The 22,320-nt window shown below is 42.2% G+C and overlaps 1 protein-coding gene across 1 annotated transcript in view; it reads right to left on the reverse strand.

Moving 5' to 3' along the window:
- Positions 1–22,320, reverse strand: part of IL31RA (interleukin 31 receptor A) — a gene marked incomplete at both ends in the record, with an annotated part of 39,406 nt that overhangs the window by 12,373 nt on the left and 4,713 nt on the right. The window contains 6 exons of the mRNA XM_080933734.1: positions 1,575–1,791; positions 4,276–4,355; positions 11,509–11,662; positions 12,679–12,821; positions 17,334–17,497; positions 20,800–20,917. Coding sequence (XP_080789860.1) covers positions 1,575–1,791; positions 4,276–4,355; positions 11,509–11,662; positions 12,679–12,821; positions 17,334–17,497; positions 20,800–20,917 — 876 coding nt within the window. The remainder of the gene's footprint in view (positions 1–1,574; positions 1,792–4,275; positions 4,356–11,508; positions 11,663–12,678; positions 12,822–17,333; positions 17,498–20,799; positions 20,918–22,320) is intronic.

Here is a 22,320-nt window from a genome sequence, read left to right on the forward strand (position 1 = left end):
TGACATTCTTAAGAATTAAGAGAAGTATTATTTTCTAAAAGGTACTGCCTTCATGGGGTATATATCCTCTTGAGGAGAAAAGTTGAGGGGAAGGGAGGGAGAAGAGGAGGGAGGGAAGAAGGAGGAGGAGAAAGAAGAAGAAGAAAGAAGAAGAAGGAAGAAGGAAGAAGAAGAAGAAGAAGAAGAAGAAGAAGAAGAAGAAGAAGAAGAAGAAGAAGAAGAAGAAGAAGAAGAAGAAGAAGAAGAAGATAATAATAATTAGGTTCAATTAACAAAGTAGAAGCCTGAGGATGAGAAGCTCTGTGAAGACAATAGTCTCATTTATTTGCAAGTTTTAAACACAACCCAAAGGTGAAGAGGCTGAGGACAAAGCTTGGTGAGTAAAGTGCTTGCTGCACAGCATGAGGTTTTCTATTCTAGCATCCACGTAAAAATTCAGGCATGGCGGCACATGCCTACAATCACAGCACTGGGAGGGAAACAGGAGGGCCCCAGGGAGCTTCCTGACAGGCAGTTTAGTCAGTTGGTGAGCTGTGTGGTCAGTGAGAGACCCTAACCTGAAAAATCAGATGGAGAGCAATAGAGGAGACATCCAATATCAAGCTCTGGGCTCCACAGTAGTACACACACACACACACACACACACACACACACACACACACACACGACACAGCATTTATACACATATACACATACAACATAGCACTCACACACAAAACACAGCACATGTACATATACACACAAGACACACATCACACAGCACTCATATTCACATACACACAACAGCACACACAACACAGCATATACACATGACATAGGACTCATATACGAATATACACAAGACAGCACTCATACACACCCATGACTCAGCACATACATGATATAGCATACACACACATGCATAACACACACAGAGAACACAGCACTCACACATGACACAGAACTCAAACACATACACATAACACAGTACTGACACACATACATGCATGATACAGCCAGCACACACACACACACACACACACACACACACACACACACACACACAGGACACAGCATTCACATTCACGCACAGTCCAAGAAGACTTTTTAATCCAAAACAGACAATAAGGCTTTGCCGCTGTGCCTGGGGTCAGTAATGCCCAATGTGTGGATTCAGCGGATGCCAGGTGTGGTTCCTAGCAGGACAAGGAACACTAAGCCATAGCGGGGACACAGGGGCACCTAGGGAAGGATACAGTTCAGGAGAGGACACAGTTTTGATAACACAGGTCTTGAATATGACTAATTTTTGTGATTCGACCATTTGGAGCAGAACCAACAGAAATAGCAAGCAGAACTTTGAGGCTTTGACTGAGCTATGTGACTGTCTTTAACTTCTCAGCACAGGCTTTGTTCCACAGGAACTGTAATTTGGGGTGGAGGGGCTTGTTGAGCAGATTCTGTTTCCCCACAACAGCCTAGAGAGCCACTGTTCCTCCCTCTTCAATCCGATTAAAGAGCAACAACTACCCCAAGGACAGAGACCACGCTTTCTCTGCCCAGATGTGGCTACACATTGAGAAAGAAGTACCTACTCTCCTCACGAACATCTGGGATCCTCAGGACGGCCTCTTGGGATTTGCCAAGAGAATTAAAAGAAGTCACGGACACAAAATGTGTCTGACCCATCAGAAACAGTTCATACTGCTGGGTAGTGATGTTGTTTATTTCTGTGAGGTTAGTGCTGTTTTCTGCAAAGTACTGTATGTTGTAGCCAAATGTTTTCTCCAAGACTGGGGCTCCTCTTGCCTTCTGTATCCAAAGAAAACAAAAGTTATTGCCAATACCAGAAAGAGAAAGGCACAGAGACAGTGATAAATGTAGAAATGGCATGTTAGCCATCAGATGCTAAACTACAAGCAGGTGATTATCTTTCCAACACAAATGATTGCTGTGGGGTGATGTTAACCCTTCGAGTGCCAGGAGAAATGATCTATATAACTTGAAATCAGTTCTTAATAGAAAGTCCAGTTTTGTGGGGCCAAGGTGGTATGAGCAAGCCACCTCTAACTTCATCTGTGTCTTTCCTTCTGTCATGTGTGGGCAGGGGTATAAAATCTAGAGTCAAGGCATTTCATTCTGGGCCAAAACCAAGTTCAAGAAGACATCAAAGGGGTAGCTGTGCCTTTAATGTTTGTTCCCATAGTTTCCCCGTAGAGGGACATTGCTTTGCCCTGGGGAAGAAGTCCAGCTAGGTAGTTCAGTTAAAAGGACCAAATTACTCAGGGCTTCCCTGCCAGTCCTCTAACAGGAAGCCCAAAGTGAAACCCCAGAAATCCTGACCCAGATTTCTTATTTCTAGTCTTGCCCTTAGACCCACTGGCCAGATGTTTAGTCTAGGAGTAAGCATGCTGAGTATTTCTTGGGAATTATGGGGGACTCCCGGGTTTTCGATATTTATGCTGACTACAAGCATTCACAGGACAGGAGTGGGCATGTGGTCAGATAGAGCTTTCACTCACTTTGACCCAGTGACATCCTAGTCCAGGAACTTCCTGTCACTGGCCAAATGAATAAAATACCTAATGCCTGAGGTCCTCCTGACGATTCCTTATCTCTCCCCTTTTTTCTTTTGCTGACATGTAGTTCATAGTTTTTTTTTTTAATTGCTGGATTTTATTATTTATTCACCTTCAGGGCTGGAAATCATTACCAATGCTAGGCAAGCACGCTGCCACTGAACTTATCACATTCAGTACCTAAATGTGCACAAGTCAGTGATTCTCAGGCCAGCCACAAAATCTCAATCCTTTACCACTGCCAAACTTTAGAGTCTTTTAGTACATACTTTGCTAAATAACTTGAATTTTTAGGTAACCTAGAAGAGTAGCAGGGCTGAACACCTTTAATTTCAGCACTAGGGAGGAGAGGCAGACAATCTGTGATTTTGAGGCTAGCCTGGTCTACAGAGTGAGTTCCAGGACAGCCAGGGGTACACAGAGAAACCCTGTCTCAAAACAAAATAAAACAAGTAGAAAACCATCGTCTCCTGAGGCATAGAGACAGAGGCAGGTGGGGAAGTTTGGTCACTCAATTCTCACTGCTGGACTCCTTCCCCAGCATAGCAAGACCTTGCAGGGTAGGCATCATGGTAAACATCATTGCTCACTTTCCTTCTGAAGCACACCCACAGAGCCATCTTTTTCCACAGTACCCAAGCCTAACTGATACTTCTTTATGTCCCTGGCTGTGCTTTCCTGTGTCCATGCCTCTGCAAACTAAGAGTGGCCCAAGGAGACAGACAAACAATGTCAGCCCTGAGATGATTGATTTTAGTATGCCACTTGGCAAGCCAGAGTGACATCTCCACTCAAAAAGACTTAAGTTATCAAACTTGAGCCAATAGATGATTTCTTAATAGTTCTGGGGACATACAATCGAGTCCCAACAGCGTCGACCTCTTTACCTTTCTTGTTCCCTTTGACTTCCAATTTTCTCTTCTGTTTCCTGTAAGTCTTCCTACAATTGCCTCTTTCCATTCCTGTTTACTTCTTTGCTCTCCTTTCCTATTTCTTCCCTTCCTCCCCTTCCTTCCTACCTTTCTTTCTTCCTTTCTTCCTTCCTTCCTTCCTCCTTTCTTTTCTCCTCTCTTCCTTCCTTCCTTCCTTCCTCCTTTCCTTTTTTCTTTCCTTCCTCCTTTCTTTCTTCCTTCCTTACTTCCTCTCTCTCTCTCTCTCTCTCTCTCTCTCTCTCTCTCTCTTTCTTTTTTCCCCCTCTTCCCCACATCAACTGCCATCTTCTCTTTTTCATGCCATGTGGCCACCTCCCCTGCCTTTGTACACCATGCTATCCTACTACTTAAAGGAACACACATATCAAATGTGTTGGTAATGGCAGATGACCTGACTCCCAGGGATGCTGGTGACCCCAGACAGTGCTCCTTGTGGGTATAAAAACCAAGCTGCAGAAACACACACTGGATTCTAGTGGATGACAACCAGAGGCAGCTTCCCCCAGAAGGCCACAAAGCATCCTGTAGTTACACTTGTTACTGCCCCAAATATTAATGAGCCAAATTAAGGGAAGTAGCCAGTGTGTAATGTGTACTTGAGCCATCTACAGGGTAACCTATGGGGAGCTTCTGACCTACACTACAACTAAGAGCTTTGAGGCAACCACAAAGCCCCATAGAAAGGGGAAGTTAGGAGATAAAACATCAAGGACCACAGTCTTGAGTAAAAGAGACCAAAGCTTCTGAGCCACAGGGTAGGTTTAAGTAAGACAGAGGGAGGTCACCTTCCACAGCAATAGCACCTTCCTGTCTCCGCTCACGGCTGCTGGCTCCAGAACTCTCCACAGGTCCAGGACATGTGGGACTGAAAGAACAAGGGGAAGCTCGTGACTGACAGAAGGGGGTGGCAGCAGCAGATGAATATTCGCTGGTACCCTGCCCTTGGCAAGGAGATGCTTGAGGGCACCAATGAGGCAGAGAGGAGAGGGAGCCGTGCAATGCCCAACAAGGTCTTCATTCTGTGGTTGAAGGACTGGAATCAACCATAGTTCCAAATAAAAGTGCATCAGTATGATGCTATAATAATAATATCAGGGTAGCAGCAAAATAGACCCCACTGGTATACACCCGGGCTCCTAAGGTTGGGTGCATTTGCAGCATCCTATACCCTCTGAGATCTGACACCTGTATACATTAGTACAACAGTCCTTACATCTGCAATCAGACACATACTAGTAGCATTACTGATGACCAATGGTGACAACAGCTAACTTCTATCCAGTACCACTCCACGAAGTGTTTTACCTGGATGAGCCCATTTAATTTCTACAGCCCTGTCATGGTGGGAATTTGACCTTACTGTCCTCATAGAAAAAGTAAGAAATTATCCAGTTATACAAGCTTTTAAGTAGTACAGCCAGGATTTAAATCTAAGTACATCTGTACCATATGGTTAGATATTTGAATACTTAAATACAGATAGCTAGTTCCAATCATCAATAGGTTGAAAAGAGAAAAAAAATGACACTTCAATTTGGCTTAGAACTTTTTAAATAATTTTAAGGTTTGAGAGTGTGTGAAGTAGATAACTAGCATTCCATTAAGAAATAGAAAATAGCTGGCTTGTGAGTTGGAAAACAAGAACGTAGGACTTTCTGCGTTTTAGGTCATCCACCCACACCCCCTTCTCAGATCCCAAAAAAGAATGAAGACAAACAAAGTCAAAAGAAATGTTCCACTCAGAGCCAGAGTTCTCGAGGTGATCCATTAGACTGATCTGTGTTAGTCAGCAGATGGCAGCTAGCTGAACTAGCAATCGGAAGAAATAATAACTTCTAGTGCTAACAGCAAAGAATGTTGGGGACAGTGACATGAGGACATCCTGGACTGAGAAGCAGGCACAGCTGGAGACTGACTTGTGCTAGCTCCAGGGGAAAAAATGATAGCCACAGCAAGATTTGGACAAGTTACAATCACACTCTGGGCGTTATTTAACCACTGAATTGCCTGGTGAAAGGTGTCACTGAGGAAGAGGGCCGAGGATGGGAGGTTCATTCTGGTGTTTTTACAGAGAGAGCTCAATGCAGTCACAGCGCTGACCATCCCAGCACCGTTTGTCCATTTCTTACTGTGCTGTTTTATACCTGCAGATATGCATATTGCTTAAGCAGTTAGAGAAGGTGTCTGTAGAATGCATACGATTTTAATCAGAATTTTTATTTCATTTATATTACCATCACCATGTGTCCGGTCTGCTCCTAACACTTTAGTGTGTGATTTGGATTTTCTGTGGTCTTTTCCCCATGTTACCAGACCATGGCATGTAAGAATCTCAGATGAGAAAGATTCTCAAATCTCTAACTGATATATGAAGCTACATCCATGAAGACAAAGTTACAGACTAAGTTGGAACACCTCAAGTGGAGAATACAAATTCAGATGGTATTAGACAGGCTCCTGAATCTAACCAAGAGATTGGATGTGACCAGTATTTGATACTTCCAAGTTGGTCTGCTGGAAACTCAATCAGGAGCAAGAAGAAATGAATTCATGGGCATATGAACATTGATTCCAGAGACCAGCTATGGGAGTTGGCTTTGCACAGCCCATTTCTTTCTTTCCTTCGCTGTCATTAAAAATAGGACCCATTTTCTTGTATTATTTCTACGTTAATGTACTTAGTAGCTGTGGGAAGCCACATTCGCCATTACAAGATGGCGCCGGAGCTGACTGGGCGTAGGCCCTGCAGCCGGTAAACAACCTAAAGTGCGCATGCGTTATCAGCTTGACACGCCACAGCTTGAGCCCGAGCATGCTAATTTGGGTCTGTAAATCACACCAATCAGAGAGAGACGTGTCCTGCCTAGGCCTATTTAAGCAGCACCAGTTTCTAGGCTCAGGGTTTTTTCCGCCTTTGCAATCAAACCCCGCAATAAACGTCTGCAGAAGAATCCTGTTGTGCGTCTTTCTTGCTGGCGAGACCGACGACTGCGAAAAGTGGTGCCGAAACCCAGGAACGGCCATCTCCGGCATACTCGAGGACCCCCTAAAGAACAGGGAGAATTCAGAACTGCATGACAAGGGAACAATAAGGTAAGTTCTGAGAGGTATGCCTCCATTTGGAATAGATGCCTTGTATGCAGCCCTTGTTATCGAAATTTGGTTTGTACAGTTAGTGAAAGAGGGGCAAAGAGTGTTGACGGATCTGCAGGAGAGCATGTCAGAAACAGCACGTGAGAAAGGGCTGGGAGCCCAAAAGAAACAGGTACCAAAAAATAAAATTAAACAGAAAGAAACAAAGAAGAAAAATGAAACCGAACCGCCCGACTGGGGCCGAGAAAAGAAATTCGAGCCGCTCTATCCGGACCTAGAACTGTTAGAGTTAGATGATTGGGAGGACTCCGAATTGACAGAGAACGAAGAGGAGGATTTAGAGGGCTATGAACCAGGTAATGGTCTCAGTGTTCCGCCGCCGCCTCCCTATCAAAAAGAGAACAGAAATGAGTGCCAATATTCGTTCTGTCCAGAATCTACTTGTAGAAAACTGAGACAGATGTTTCCAGTTTTTGGGGATGCTAATAATGCTAGGTACTACCAGCCAATAGAGCATAAACAGGTCAAAGAGTTGGCTGAGTCTGTGAGAACTTACGGTATTAATGCCTCATATACTCAAGCACAGGTTGAGTGGCTTTCTACCTTGGCAATGACACCAACAGACATTTATCACAAGGCATGTCTCTCTATGGGACAATATTTAGAATGGAAATCTATTTGGCATGATCTGTGCGCAGCGCAAGCCCGCGATAAAGCAGTGGCTGGACAGACAGCTTGGAATTTTGATATGCTTACTGGACAAGGACAATGGCCTAAGCCACCGGGCGAGGAAGTTCAGTGGAAGAATGTGTTAAATAACAAATGGGAAGGCCCGGATCCAGTGTTAATAAGATCCAGGGGAGCTGCTTGTGTTTTCCCACAGGGTGAAGACAATCCCGTCTGGGTTCCTGTGAGGCTGACTCTGACCATAAAAGTTGAAAACAATGCACAAGAAGATGTTGTTGCTTCTCCTGTTGCTCCTGCTGAATGAAGGGCTAAGTATTCCCTTATGGGCCATAGTGAAATCTTGGCCAGTGCCTGTTTCTATACATAGTAAATTTAAAGTGTTGCCATCATTTTTTCCCACTTCATGTGGACAAAATGTGCCTTGTCTGATACCAAATGGGGAAAGACCTCAACCATATACCTCTACTAATTTTTCCCTGAGTATAACTTTGTGTTTTACAACACAAAATTCAACCTTGCCGTGTTGGATTAAGAAAGGCTCCATATCTTATTGGAAAAACCCCTTAAAAGACTCAACTGCGGAGGCTATTGTGAGTGCACTCAGCCAGATACCACAGGGATCTACAGAGGGAAGTGGAGATCTGCCTTCAGGGCATCCGACATTAAATATTACCACATTGATTATGGTTTAAAAAGGGACTTATCCATCTGAACCTGGTCTCAATGCCAGTACAATTCTGTCCTCAAATGGAACTATATTACCCTTTTGTTATCTGATCCAAAATTTTCCCCCAGAATATACACCTTGTCAATCTCCTAAAAATCAGCTTTGGGAGATCATCCCTGGATTTGAATTTTCACCCCCTTTAGATGGAGCTTTGCATGATGAAGATAGCGATAGGACAGGTGTCGAGATGGCTTCGCCGTGGTTCCAATGGCTATTATCTAATGAAAGAGGAGCGTTTCCCTAATCTGTCCATTGGTGAGAGTGGGGTATTTAGGTCTCCCTATTATTGTGTGGGGCACAATGTATTTTTTGAGCTTTAGTAGGGTTTCTTTTATGAATATCAGTACTTTTGTATTTAGAGCATATATGTTAAGGATTGAGAGTTCCTCCTGACAAATTTCCCCTGTAACAAGTAAAAAGTGTCCTTCCTTATCTTTTTGATAACTTTTGGTTGAAAATCTACCTTATTCGATATTAGAATGGCGACTCCAGCTTCCTTCTTGGGGCCATTTGCTTGGAAGTTTTTTTCACACCCTTTTACTCTGAGATAGTGTCTGTCTTCGTCTCTGAGATGAGTTTCTTGTATGCAACAAATTGCTGGGTTTTGTTTATGTATCCAGTCTGATAGCCTATGTCTTTTTATTGGGGAATTGAGTCCATTTATGTTAACAGATATCAAGGAGTAGTGGTTGCTGTTTCCTGCTATTTTTGCTTTTGGAGGTTGAATGTGCCTGTATGTCTTTCTTCTTTTGGTTTTCTTGCTTAGGAGTTTTCTTGTTTTTATTAGGATGTAGTTCCCCTCGTTGTAATCGGTTTTCCACCTATAATTCGTTGTATAGTTGAGTTTGTTGTCAGATATTGTGTAAATTTAGTTTTGTCTTGGAATATCTTAGTCTCTCTATCTACGGTAATTGAGAGTTTTGCTGGGTATAGCAGCTTTGGCTGGCACCTGTGCTCTCTTAGGGTCTGCACGATGTCTGTCCAGGTTCTTCTAGCTTTCATAGTCTCTGTTGAGAAATCGGGTGTGATTCTGATTGGTCTTCCTTTATATGTTACATGGCCTTTTTCCCTTACTGCTTTTAATATTTTTTTCTTTTTACTTTGGGCACTTGGCGTTTTGACTATTATGTGTCGGGAGGAGTTTCTTTTCTGATCCAATCTATGTGGAGTTCGGTAGGCTTGTTTCATGGTCATCTCATTCTTAAGGGTAGGGAAGTTTCTTCTAAGATTTAGTTGAAGATATTTACTGTGCCTCTTAATTGATATTCTTCGCCCTCTTCTATTCCTATTATCCTTAGGTTTGGTATTCTCATTGTGTCCTGGATCTCCTGGACCACCTGCCACCAGGAACAGCAGTGAGCCAGTGGTGAGTCAGAGTGTGGTTCCCTGGTTCCCCCTCCTCACCCCAGCATGCTCCAGGGAACCAGTAACCCTGCATCGAGCTATTCCCAGCCAGACAACTAGGAGTGAGGAACCTCACTCAGACCACTCGCCACTAGGAACAGCAGTGAGCCAGCGGTGAGCCAGCAGTGATCCAGGGACACAAAACTGACAATAAGATGGCAAGAGGAAAGGGAAAGAACGTACCCCAGGGAAAAAAAGACAACCTGGCAACACCAGTACCCAGCTCTCCCATCACAGCAAACAGCACAATGCCATAAACACCAGAAAAAGAAGACACAGACCTAAAATCATACCTCAAGATGATGATAGAGATCCTTAAAGAAGAACGGCAGGAAAAGCATAAAGAATTAGAAGCTTTTAAAGGGGAAACAAGAAAAACACTCAAAGAACTCAAAGAACTAGAGGAAAACAGAACCAAAGAGATGAAGGAATGGAAGAAGGAATTTAAAATAGAAATTGACACAATAAATAAAACACTAAAAGAGATAACCCTAGAGGTAGAACACCTAAAAAAATCAGGAGTCACAGATGCAAGCATTTCCAATAGACTATAAGAGATGGAAGAGAGAATCTCGGGGGCCGAAGACAACATTGAAAACATAGACAAAACAGTCAGAGAAGATGCAAAAACCAAAAATCTCCTAACCCAAAATGATGTTAAGACAACATCTGAAGCATTGACTACTTTACAAAGAGTTGATGCACAATTGGCCTCAGATATCATATTGATTAATCAAAGGATTGACCTACTTCAACAACAGTTAGTTGACATGGTTCAGTTGAGCTGTGTGTCCTCTACACCCAATTTGTGTATTACTGTCATAAAATACATTAATGATTCTCGCTTTAGCAGCCAAAATATTTCAGATTACCTGAAGGGACAGTGGTCCATGGAATTAGAAGACCTGCAGCAGCAGCTACAGACACAGATCCTGACACTCAATAGCCCGTGCGTTGAGCTTATTACCCTTGGATACTTTGCCTCTTGGCTTACCTCTGCCTTTTCCTACTTTAAGGAGTGGGTAGGAGTTTTCCTGTTTGGTGCCCTAATATGCTGTGGGGGAGTGGTTTTGCTTTGGTTGTTGTGTAAGATCAGAGCCCAACAAAAACGTGACAAAGTCATCATTACGCAAGCACTTTGGGCTATGAATACCAGCGTCTCCTCAGAGTTCTGGTTATCTTTGCTAAAAGAATAGGACCGTGCTAATTGTCAGCTCTTGCACCCCAAGGGCTTCGCTGCCCAGTGCACTGGGATGAGTGGCGATTGCTCTCAGCAGTTAGCCCCTGCACAGCGCTGAGCTCTGCTCATTGCACGCGCTAGGGTAACCTGAGACTGGTCGATTTGTTTCCCGTCTTGATCTCCATGAGTTAAAGAGATTCAGGGATAGATCGATGGGATAGGGTACTAGCAATAAAATAAAAAAGGAGGAGATGTGGGAAGCCACATTCAACATTACAAGACTGCACAGGAGCTGACTGGGTGTAGGCCCTGCCGCTGGTAAACAACCTAAAGTGCGCATGCGTTATCAGCTTGATGTCATGCCACAGCTTGAGCCAGGAGCATGCTAATTTGGGTCTGTAAATCACACCAATCAGAGAGAGACATGTCCTGTCTAGGCCTATTTAAGCAGCAACAGTTTCTGGGCTCGGGGTTTTTTCACCTCTGCAATCAAACCCCACAATAAAGTCTGCAGAAGAATCCTGTTGTTGTGAGTCTTTCTTGCTAGCGAGACCGACAACCACGACAAGTAGCCATTTTAAGATTTAAGACGTATAGGATATATACGTCTTATCATAGGATGCCTTCCAAAGATATGATGCCATTTCCTTTAGAGTCTAAGAATCTCCTAAGAGTATGAGAGATGGAGTCCTATATCTCTGGGTAAACAAATCTGCTACAGTAACTTAGGCATCTGAGAAGTATAGCTCCTTCCTAGGGGCTTAGCAGATACCACTAATGTCTATAGAGAGGGGTCCTCAAGATACTTTAGGACCTGGTTTCCCAAGAATTCACAAATCCCAATCCCATGTGTCAAAGCCCACTAAGGTTAGACCCAGGAAGCTCTGTACCAGAACAAACAGAGAGGAATAGAAGGGAGTGGCTTGCCTTCCTCCATAGTCATTCTGGTTTCTTCTTTGCTCCACTTGCTCCAATATCTTGACTCACTGAACCTGAATCGTAGAGCCAGGACATATTTTGTGAAAGCCTGAAGTCCTGTGAGGTTGAAGACCCGTTCACAGTCCTCGAAATTGACTTCTGTCTGTAAAACAGAATGGACTCTAAGCAGCAATGGGGACAGCGTATACTACCTTTCTGCTTCTCGGCTTCAGCTGCAGTGTCTTCTTGCTGAGACAAGTCATACCCATGTTAAGTGTGGCTCACACCCTGAATCACCACCCTCCTCTCCATTGGCTAGTTGAAAGTTTGTGTGATAGAGACTTAGTGTCCACTACTCTGAGGGGTACAATGCAGAGCCCAAAGACCCAGGGGCTACCCAGTCTTTGGCTTAAACTCCAAGGTGATTCTGACACCCAGAAATCCGGCAAAATAAAGCAAAAACAAGCATGAAAAGCAGAGAGATTGTTGTCAGAAGAAGTTGCTAACCCTAAAACCGTAGTGTTCAACCTTCCTAACACTGTGACCCTTTAACAGAGTTCCTCATGCTGTGGTAATCTTCAACCATGAAGTTATTCTCAGTGGTACCTCATAACTGTAGTTTTGCTACCATTGTAAATCTTAATCTGATATATAGGATATCTGATGTGTAACCCACAAAGAGGTTGTTAACCGTGCTCTAAGTACAGGCAGCAGTCAGGAATGGGTAAGGAGAAAGCTCCAGCAGACTACTGGATGTTCTGTTCCTGGTTTGGGTGGGTTCTTACATCAATGTTGACGTAGAAACAATTTATTAGATGCAATGTATATTTTGTTCATGTCAGATATGCTATATATCTCATAAAAGATTTAAAAAATGTTTAAAGTGTCCAAGTAACAGTTTCTGGTGGTTGATACTATAATATACAAACTAGGTATAATAAAAAACTAAATTTCTAATTCTTCAGGGTGTCACTGTATTCAGAATAGAAAATGTGTATGGTAGAATATCCTCTCATGCTAAAAGGCACAAATAGAAAACGGGGAAGTAGGATAGTCACCATTACCATTTTTTTCTGTTTTCCATGTAAAACGTGAAAAATAAAACTCTGGATGAACAGAGGTTGTCACTAAGGCCCTTCCTTGGGTCCCGAGTAGAAATGCCATACTGGGATAACTTACCCATTGGCTACTGTTGACAGTCCTGAACCGAAGCGTGCACGATAAAGAAAACACATAAATCTCTTCATAGGGTTTCCATTGTATCTGGAACATTCTATTTGAAATTGGATTCACGCTTGAAATTATGGGTGGCTCAGTTTTTGCTGAAAAATAAAACAAGAACAAAAAGCAAACACAGTCTTCGTATTTACAGATACATGAGAAGATACTAATAGTGTCTGCACGGAGTTGAGAGCCAAGTAAGCCGAGAGAGCCGAAGACAGGCTGTACTCTGGTCCTCAGCACACAGAGGCATTAGCAAGGCAGTGAGAGAGAGTACCCTCTCCCAAGGCCTGTCCCAGTGGGAACAGCATAGCCAGCAGCAAGAGGACTGCTCCTGTGACAAATCAGTCCTTTACTCAATGGCACACATCATGACAATGGTGATGATGAAATCTTAAGCAAAACGTGGCTCACAGAATAAACTGAATTGTTTATGAAGAGACTTTGTAACCATCCAGCAGACTGTTTCTGCCTCTTTGGCCCCCTGTGATGAAGAACGGCCACCAGAAGATATTGCTCATTTCTCTGTACACTGTGGCCATCATAGTCCCAGATTTCTTTTCTTGAAGATATCTATTTTAGCTAAGCATGGTGGCTTACATTTAGAAACAGACAACTTGAGAGTCTGAGAGAAGTCTGAAACAACTTCTAGACGATGCAGAGCAAAAGCCAGGCTTACATAAAGAAACTCAAGTTTCTTTTAAAATTCTAAAGTAAAATTATATTTTAGTTTCAAAAAAAGTCACCAAGTTTCTCCTTAGGTCCCTGTATGGGAAGTTTGATTCTCGCCCATTGGTTACTGGCAGGTTATGGAACTTTTAAGAGGTGAGACCTAGGAGGAGGGCTAGAGGTTACTGGGCTTTTACCGCTAAAAAGGGCAATGGGCCCCTGACTCCTCTCTCTTTTATTTTGTTCTCCAACTATGAAGTAAACAGCTTTGAAGCAAAGAGAGCAGTCATATGCTGAAGCCTGTAAAACCATAAGTGAAAACAAATCTTCTCTTTATAAACCATCTAGATATGTGTAGAAAGAATCTCTTATAAGCATTACATATCAATTAAAAAGCCGATGTCCAAAGAGCTGAGGCAGGAAATGGGAGAGAGGATTCTGGGAAATAGTAAGAGTTGGAAGAAAGCCATAGGGTTAAAATGAGAGAGGAGACAGGGAGACGGACCCAGGACACAGATGTAAACTAACAAGAAGAGGAACTCAGAGATGCTGAGACACTGAGGAGGAGGAAGCAGGCAGGGACTGAAGAAGAGGTAAACAAGTAATAAACATAGAATAGATTAAATAGTTAAATATGTTAAGACCTAGTCAGAGAATGAGCCAAAATGTATGGTCTGGGTATTTCATAATTAATTAGTCTCAAAGTCATTGCTATTGGGAACTACATGGCCAGGGGGGAAAAATTAGACTCTTTTTTAAACAAATGTATTACAGTAACACAAAGCTGACTGACACAGTTAACACCATATGAAAAACTAGCCCAGGGGCTAGAGCCATGTCTCAGTGGTTAAGAGTGCACAGTGCTACTGTAGAGGACCCAAGCCCAGCTCTCAGCACCCACATCTGGAGGCTCAAAATCACCTTTAGCTCCAGCTGCAGGCGCATTCAACACCTCTGGCCTCCACAAGCATATGCATTGATGTGCATTTACCCCCACACATAATTAAAATTAATAAAAAGGCACCTTTTATAAACTGAGCTCAATGAGCCAGGCGTGGTTGCACTTGCTTATAACCCTACCATTTGAGAGGTAGAAGACATGAGAGTCAGGGGTTCAAATTTAGTCCTGCCTGTTTAGTGTAAGGCCAACCTGCCCCCAGACTAAGATCAGTCAGACAAAACAATTACTTAGCATGAACTATCAGAATGTAGTCATTTATAAACCTGAGAAGAAAACACAGAGATAATTAGGGTTGGGAGCGATTCTTTTCTTAGATGTGACACGTGAAGCACAAGCTGCAAGAGAGGAACAGATGCATTGATTCCGTCAAACTTATCTGTTTGTCTAAAGAGTCCCCATCAAGAGCTTTTAAAGATAATTCAAACAAAGGGTGTTAGGAGACTCTTCATCTCAGGGATGTTGGGCACCAATTATTGGTACAAATTTAAATTCAAACCTGCTAGGTCCCAAATAATTGAGACCGAGACTATTAGATTTATTCAACAAGCCTTTAAGGCACAGTAATGAGCAGATAGTAATCTATTCTAATCCTCAACCAAACCTGGGCTCTCTGCTCCATGTGTTCTCTTGGCTCCTGGATGCTCACCTCATGGCAAATCCTCTCTTTTTTCTTCCCTGGCTGGGATCAGAAGTCCTGCCCTATTCTCTCCTCTGCCCAATCTTTGGCTGATCAGTTTCTTATTGACCAGTCAGAGATAATCAGGGAGCAATGTTTACCCAACACTGAAACAGGAGATTCTTAGAATAAGTGTTACAATACCAGATCTGGATTAAAACCAGATCTGGGAGCACAGAAATCAGCATCTGAATAATAGATGATCTTTGCGAAGTACATATTAACATTTTGCCAACACTTCCCCCTTTTAGTCCAATAAAATGTCTTTTCTCTTACAATAACAAGCAATATATAATATTCCAAATATGAAGAAAACTTTAAAACACAACATAACTGGGAAGGGGAGGAATCAGTGTGGGGGTAGTCAAGAAAGGATAGTGGTAATAAATATAATCAAAATATATTTTATATGTATGTGAAAAGTCATGATGTAAGTCATTGTTAACTGTAATTAGTATAGCTGATAAAACACTTGTAAAAGACAATGAAAGCCAGGCAGTGGTGTTACACGCCTTTAATCCCAGCAGTGGGAGGCAGAGGCCAGCCTGGTCCAGAGAGTGACTTCCAAGGCTACACAGAGAAATCTAGCCTTGAAAAAAAAGAAAGCCACTTAAAAGGGACAAAACGTTTAAATGAGACAGTAGTCATCACAGATGCCATGGTGTGAATCAGGACCACAATGAGATACCACTTCATACTCACCGGGACAACTGCAGAAGGAGGAGCAAAATGTATCAAAGAAGATACAGGGAAATTGAAGCCTTTTTAGTCAGCCAGTGAGAATGGTAAATGGTACAATCACTTTGACAGAGTTTGGTAAAGCTACAAGAAGTTTAAGTTACCACACGACACAGCAATTGCAGCAGGTGTAGAGCTGAGGAAATTTAACATATTTTCAAGCAAAAGTTTATATTCATTATAATCAAAAAGAAGAAACAACCCTAATATATATTAGCTGACAAGGAAATAAACATAATGATATATCCATCCCACAGGCTACAATTCAACCTGAAAAATGGAGCAATACATGACAGACTTTGAATGCACCATAGAAGCCAGACTTTTTTCAGATTTTTTTCAAAAGGTCATTTATTATACAATTCCACTTATATAAAATGTTCCTAATAGAGAAATCCGTAGAGATAAGAGAAATAAAAATCGAACTTGCTAGATGTTAGAAGAAAAATGTAAATAAATGATTGAGGACTTGTTACTGGTAAGTGTGAAGTCTCCTGACCACACTGAACTTAATCCTAATTCCAAATTTAGTGGTGACATTTGCACAACTTTGTGCATATAATAAATCCACCAAACTGCATCCTTCAGTCTCTTGAATTTATAGTATATTAATTGGATTTAAATAAACCAGTTACTTTAAAGAACATGGTAAAAACTGACTTTTGAAAACAGTTTGAAAGACCACAATTGACGACACTTTTTTAAAAACAAGAGCTCCTCATTTTCTTTATGGGCAATGGTGGCATATTGGAGAGGCAGCCATGGTTATTTCTCTGAGAACCATTTATGTTATACACTGCAGAAGAGATTAGTGCTCAGCAAGATACCTCTTGTTTTCCCCTCATTTAATTAATTCCCTCCTTCCTCTCTCTTCTTTTTGCCCTTCCTTTCTCCCTTCCTCTCTTCCTCCTTCCTAATACTACATACCTATTGTTGGCCCTGTTGTGGTTAATATTATTTCTGTGTTTCTCTCCACCTTAGATTATTTAGGTTCCAAATAAAAGACACAAAGCCTTTATTTTTATCATAAGCCTTAAAGCACTCGAGCTGGGCAGATAACAACCTTTGCCAGTTTTCTACCTCCCTGTTAACAATCCCCGAGACACCTCTTGTCATGTTCCACCTGGGCTGCTTCTACTGGCTGGACCTCATGGCCCTGAGCTCACCATCCTCCTACACAAAGGCACCTTCTTCTGTCTTTTTCTTTTTCTCCACATGGTCTCTTCTCAGACCCTAAGCCTGGGAACCCAAAGCCCGACTACCTCTCTTCTGCCTAGCTACAGGATGTAAGCATCATTATTCAACCAATAGCTTTAAACTAAGGAACAAGGTTTGCACAACAAAAGCTGGCATACAGGAAAATTCATTTGTCTGGAAGCAACTATACCTTGCAATCCAGAATTTAGCATTACAATACATAGCAATGGACCAAACCTCCACAGGCCCCCAGTATGTATCTATTATCCCCCATAATGTCTGCATTTGAACCTAAAGATTCCTTTATTAGGGGAAGGAAGTTGGAAGAGCAATTACTCCAATGTCTCTACACAGATGCCATTAGCCACTTACCTATGGAGTTTAAATCCCAATACGTGATGTCAGATTTAACTTTACCATCTCCATTCTGCGCTTCTACTTCAACGCTGCACTTGTCTGGGGGTATTGCACAGGAAGAGGGAAAAGAATATGAAGCCTCTGTGGTGTTATCAGTGAAACTGCTTTTTCCATAGGAGCTTTAAAGGAAAAGGAATCCAACATGAGTTTGGGACAGAAAACAAAATCACACTTAGACGGGCTAATCAGCATTTGTGGCTTTTGCTCCAGGTTTCTCAGGGGGATTGTGTGGGGATCTGGTTCATCTGCCAAGGGTGCCTGTTTCCGGCCTACCTGAGATGCTGTGAGCCACACACCCTCTGGAAACCCCACAGAGCATATGATGGTGTGTTCCTACCATAAGAGAGAACAGATTGCCCAAAGTCCAGGTTACAACCAACCCTGTAGACTTCATGGCAATGCGTAAGAAGTAATCAACACATCGTTCAAGTTCCATATTAGAATCAGAATATTGAAGCCAGAGCCTTGAGGTTGTGTAGGTTGTCTGTCATGACTCACTTCAATCACAGCATTCCTTTAGCAGAGGCAGGCAGATTTCTGTGAGTTCAAAGCTAGCCTGCTTTACAGTGAGTTACAGGCCAGCAAGGGTTATACAGAGAAACCTTGTCTCCCCTCCTCCCTAAATTTAAAATGTCAGAGGATTTGCTAAATGAATTATTGCAAATGTAACTATTATTTTAAATGTCCATCTTCTAATTCAGGATACATATCATGCCTAGAATAATCACCATTTTATAAAAACATACTTATGTGATTTTTCAGAGATGCTTGGAAAGCTGTTCATTAAAAGGTTGTCTTTTGACAATACAATTAAAATTTTGTATGTTTCAAGCTGATTTTTTAAAATTATTTGTATACATTGTTTTAAAAAACTCTTTAAGATAGAGAGCTATGCGTACAGATAGATGGCAGATAAAGGATGGATTAGAGAGATGTCAGATGACAGCTAGGGGGTAGACAGATGTGACGCTGTGAATGAGAACACCTTCCCATAGGTTCCATAGGTTCCTATATATGTGCTTAATCCCCAGCTGATGAACCATTTGAAAAGGATTATGGAGATGTGTCACAGGGGGTGAGCTTTGAGAACCAGTGTATGTGTGTCTCTCCTCCTCTCTCACCCCCTCTCTTCCTTCTCCCCTTCCCTCTCCTGCTGCTGTACATACTGATCAGGATGTAAAGTACTCAGCTTATGAAAGGCCCCCACAGAGGGGAGACCCTCAGTCAAGTCTCCGGATTACACGACCCCCCAAGAACTCAGGAGAGACTGTCCTTGCTGAAATTGCATGAGGTTTTTTAATTGACCAGTGCACTGGGGTCGAGACTCATATCCCATGCAGGAGTAGAGGAGTCTGACCCCAAGTTGCTGGGAGAAAGGGGGTTTGAAAGGAAACAAACCACAACCCAGGGGTCGTGGGGGGGAGTACGTCATTGGAAAATACCAAAAATACCAGTGAAGAATCACAAGGGAAATACCTGGTTTCTCAAAATTGCCTATAAGGTGAAAATTACAAGTAAAGAAAACATCCGGTTTCTCAAGATTGTTTATGATGTGTTATTTAACTTTTATGTTTTTATGGTCAGTCAGTTCCTGAAACACTGAACCTGCTATCCTACTTTCTTGGTTCTACTCTATCTGCTAGGGGTCTTCTACTTTACCTGTTAGGAGGTCAGGATTTATCCTGGTCTTTCACTACTGCTCCAGTGCAATGACTGTGTGCTTCCTTCCCACCATGCTAAGAGGCTAACCCTCTGAAACTGGGAGCAAGCTCCCAGTTAAATTATTTCTTTTATAAGAGTTGCCTTGGCCATAGTGCCTATTCAGAGCAACAGAGTAATAAGACAAGAGATAATAAACAGGTAACCTATAACAGGTAATGACTGGTGATTGGTGGTGTGGATTGATGGAGTCTCTCAGGCTATTATTCTCACACCATTAACAGGAACCAGGTAGTGGGAGTCAGAACATGGTCCAGGAATGGATGCATATGAGGAGAATATGAGCACTTAAGAGACATTCCAAGGAAACAAGAGTCTTGTGACCTCAGTTTTCTCAAAACATAGAATTGTTCTTGGGACGTGTTTTCATGCTCCTCCCAAGCATAGCAGACAGGAGTGGGTTTACTTAAAACTACTCATTATTGCGTACAGTTATTATTCAATTAAATATTTAAACTAGCCTTTATGTGCTTGTATGGAACAACATCTTTTTGCCACATGTGGTTTGTTCTTGTGATTGTATAAAGCTTGAACTCATGAGACATTTACTCATGTGACCTTTCTCACCCTCAGAATATAAATGCTTTGATATATTTGTCTGAGTAAAGCTGGCGACTGCATGAGACTTTAATCCACCTCACCGGTCAGCTCCGTTCCCCCAGATGTCTGCCTCTAGAGCAGTGTCAGGTGGGCACAGCCATAGCTTATGTGGTTCTCAGGTTGTGGACATGGAGCAGAACCGAACAGGAGGCTCAGCTTGCAAGTTGCTGAAAGTGTGGGCGGTGACCGTCGCTAGTGCTGAGATTAATATTTGCAGGTATTCATGCCACAACCCTGGAACTACACCCTTTCTCCTCTTTTCCACACTTCCATATCTCTTTGAAGTCTCGACTTAAAATCTGCCCATCTCTTCTCTCTTCCCCAGGGTAAGGATTTATTTTTTTCTTCTTTTATAAATGTAAAGTAGATCTTGAGTGCCCACCTGTGTGAACCCACACAGACAGATAGACAGACACAGACAGAGGGACACATAGCACCCCCACCAACAACCTTGTGATAGTTGAGCTTTCTACTTGAAATTGAAAAAAAGTTCATCTCACAATAGTCTCCAGCCTGAATACTTTTGTTTTTAGAGGAACACAAATGGACAGTTTCATCAGCTTTCTTAGAAAAAAAAATTAAAACTTGAATATACTAAAACACTTGGCTTACGACTAGAAGTGTAACTTTTAAATGATAAGCATTTTATTCTAATGAAAATGTAATCAAAAGGGATGCTTAAGGTGGTAAAGAAAAGTCAGTGACTTCTGAACTGAAATAGTCCCATCAGGCTGAGGCAAGTCCTCTTAGCTCTAGGCCACAGCCACACTATATCTGGATCCATGAAAAAATAAAAGCAAACAGAGGTATAGCTCTTTCTAGAAAGAAAAGGAATAAGACCAAATATGGTAAATGAAGACTTTCCCAACATGCTCCTAACTGGAGACCACTCTTAGCCACTCTGGCATCTCTCATGGCAGACCACCATATGGTCTAGAGTCATCCCTCTTCAGACTCCCTCCCGTCAGGATGTCTACAAGAAACTGGTATGCCACCAAGCCACTTTACGGATGTAGCTGTCACCCACGAGTTATTGAGAAATGTCATCCTTCCCAAGTTATGTGACTCAGGGGTGAATCAGAAGCCCCATCTTCACACTTACTAAGTCAGCCTCACAGTGTAGCTGGTGTCATTTGTTTCCTTCTCCGGACTCCAAGTGCAAGTCAGACTTCTGTCAAAGTAAAAGATGCAGGAAATGTTCTCTGGCTTAGTTGGCAGATCTAGGGAAAAGTCACAGAATTACAACTTTAGAGCACAAGAGCCATTGCTAGCACTCCACACTTTACCAAATCGCATTTGCTAGGTAGAGTAGATCCTCCTACCCAGTGGCTCTCCCCCTCCCTAATACTGCAGTCCTTTAGTGCAGTTCCTCATATTGTGGTGACCCTCAACCATAAAATGATTTTTGCTGGAGCTTCCCAACTGTTAAGAACTGTAATGTACACATCTGGTATGCAGGCTGTCTGAAGCCACCCTTGTGAAAGGAGGCGCAACTCACAGGCTGAGAACTACTGCTCTGACCAGACTCAGGAAAGGTCTGTACTTCAGTTACTCCCTTTGAAGAGATATCTACCTTAAAAAATACATTTTACAATCCTAATAAAAATAAACACGTAGAGCCAGGCAGTGGTGGTACATACTTTTAATTCCAGCACTCAGGAGGCAGAGGCAGGCAGATCTCTGAATTTGAAGCCAGCCTGGTTCCAGGACAGCGAGGGCTACACAGAGAAACCCTGTCTCAAAAAACAAAACACCACCACCACCACCACCAACAATAAAAACCCACTTAGAAGCAAAACTGATTTAAAGTAAACATTAGATTTTGTGAACTACTAAGCAAGGTATCAAATGGACCACTCGGAACAACGGGACTGTAGATATAAATGTGAGAAAAATTTAAAATTTCCATCTACACTACACCTTTGTGGATGATATTTGTACGTCTGCGGCAGGTGTTCCTGGAAGTTCCCTACAGCACAGGAAAAAACAAACAGTATCTCATCCAGAACAAAGGTCTAGTGCCCTTAGGAGTCCCTAAATAGAATTTACATATTAATGAGCAGTAGTGGGGATGAATTACATTGTATGAGGAAAATTCTGAGTGCCTGTGAACAAAACTCCAAGAAAACAAGAATCTTGTGACCTCGGTTTCTTCAAAGCATGGACTTGTTCTTGGAGTGAGTTTTCATGCTCCTCCTAGGTGTGGTGGATGGGCTGGGCTTACTCCAGATTATTCGTTTCAGTTGGTTGTTGATTAATTTTTATATGTCTCTATGGAAAAGCATGTTTGTACCACATGTGGCCTGTCCTTGTGACTGGACACTTTACTCAGGTGACTCTTCTTAACCCTCAGAGTATAAATTGTCTGATGCTCAGAATAAAGTCGGCTACTACATGAGGCTTCAGTCCACCTTAGTTATTGGCTCTGCTCTCTAGGTCCTATGTCCTCTACAGAGGTGAAATTACATCTTAATTTTTCACTGACTTATGTACAACTTGATTTCTTCATGAGTGCAGTCAAACTGTAGAAACAGAATCATTACCTTTGACTTTTAAACATTATTAATTTTTATATTTTATTTTGGTTATAGATAACATGAGATATAAAATACAATGTTACAAC

This window comes from Micromys minutus (assembly GCF_963924665.1).
Source record: "Micromys minutus genome assembly, chromosome: 20".
NCBI classification, from domain to species: Eukaryota; Metazoa; Chordata; class Mammalia; order Rodentia; family Muridae; genus Micromys; species Micromys minutus.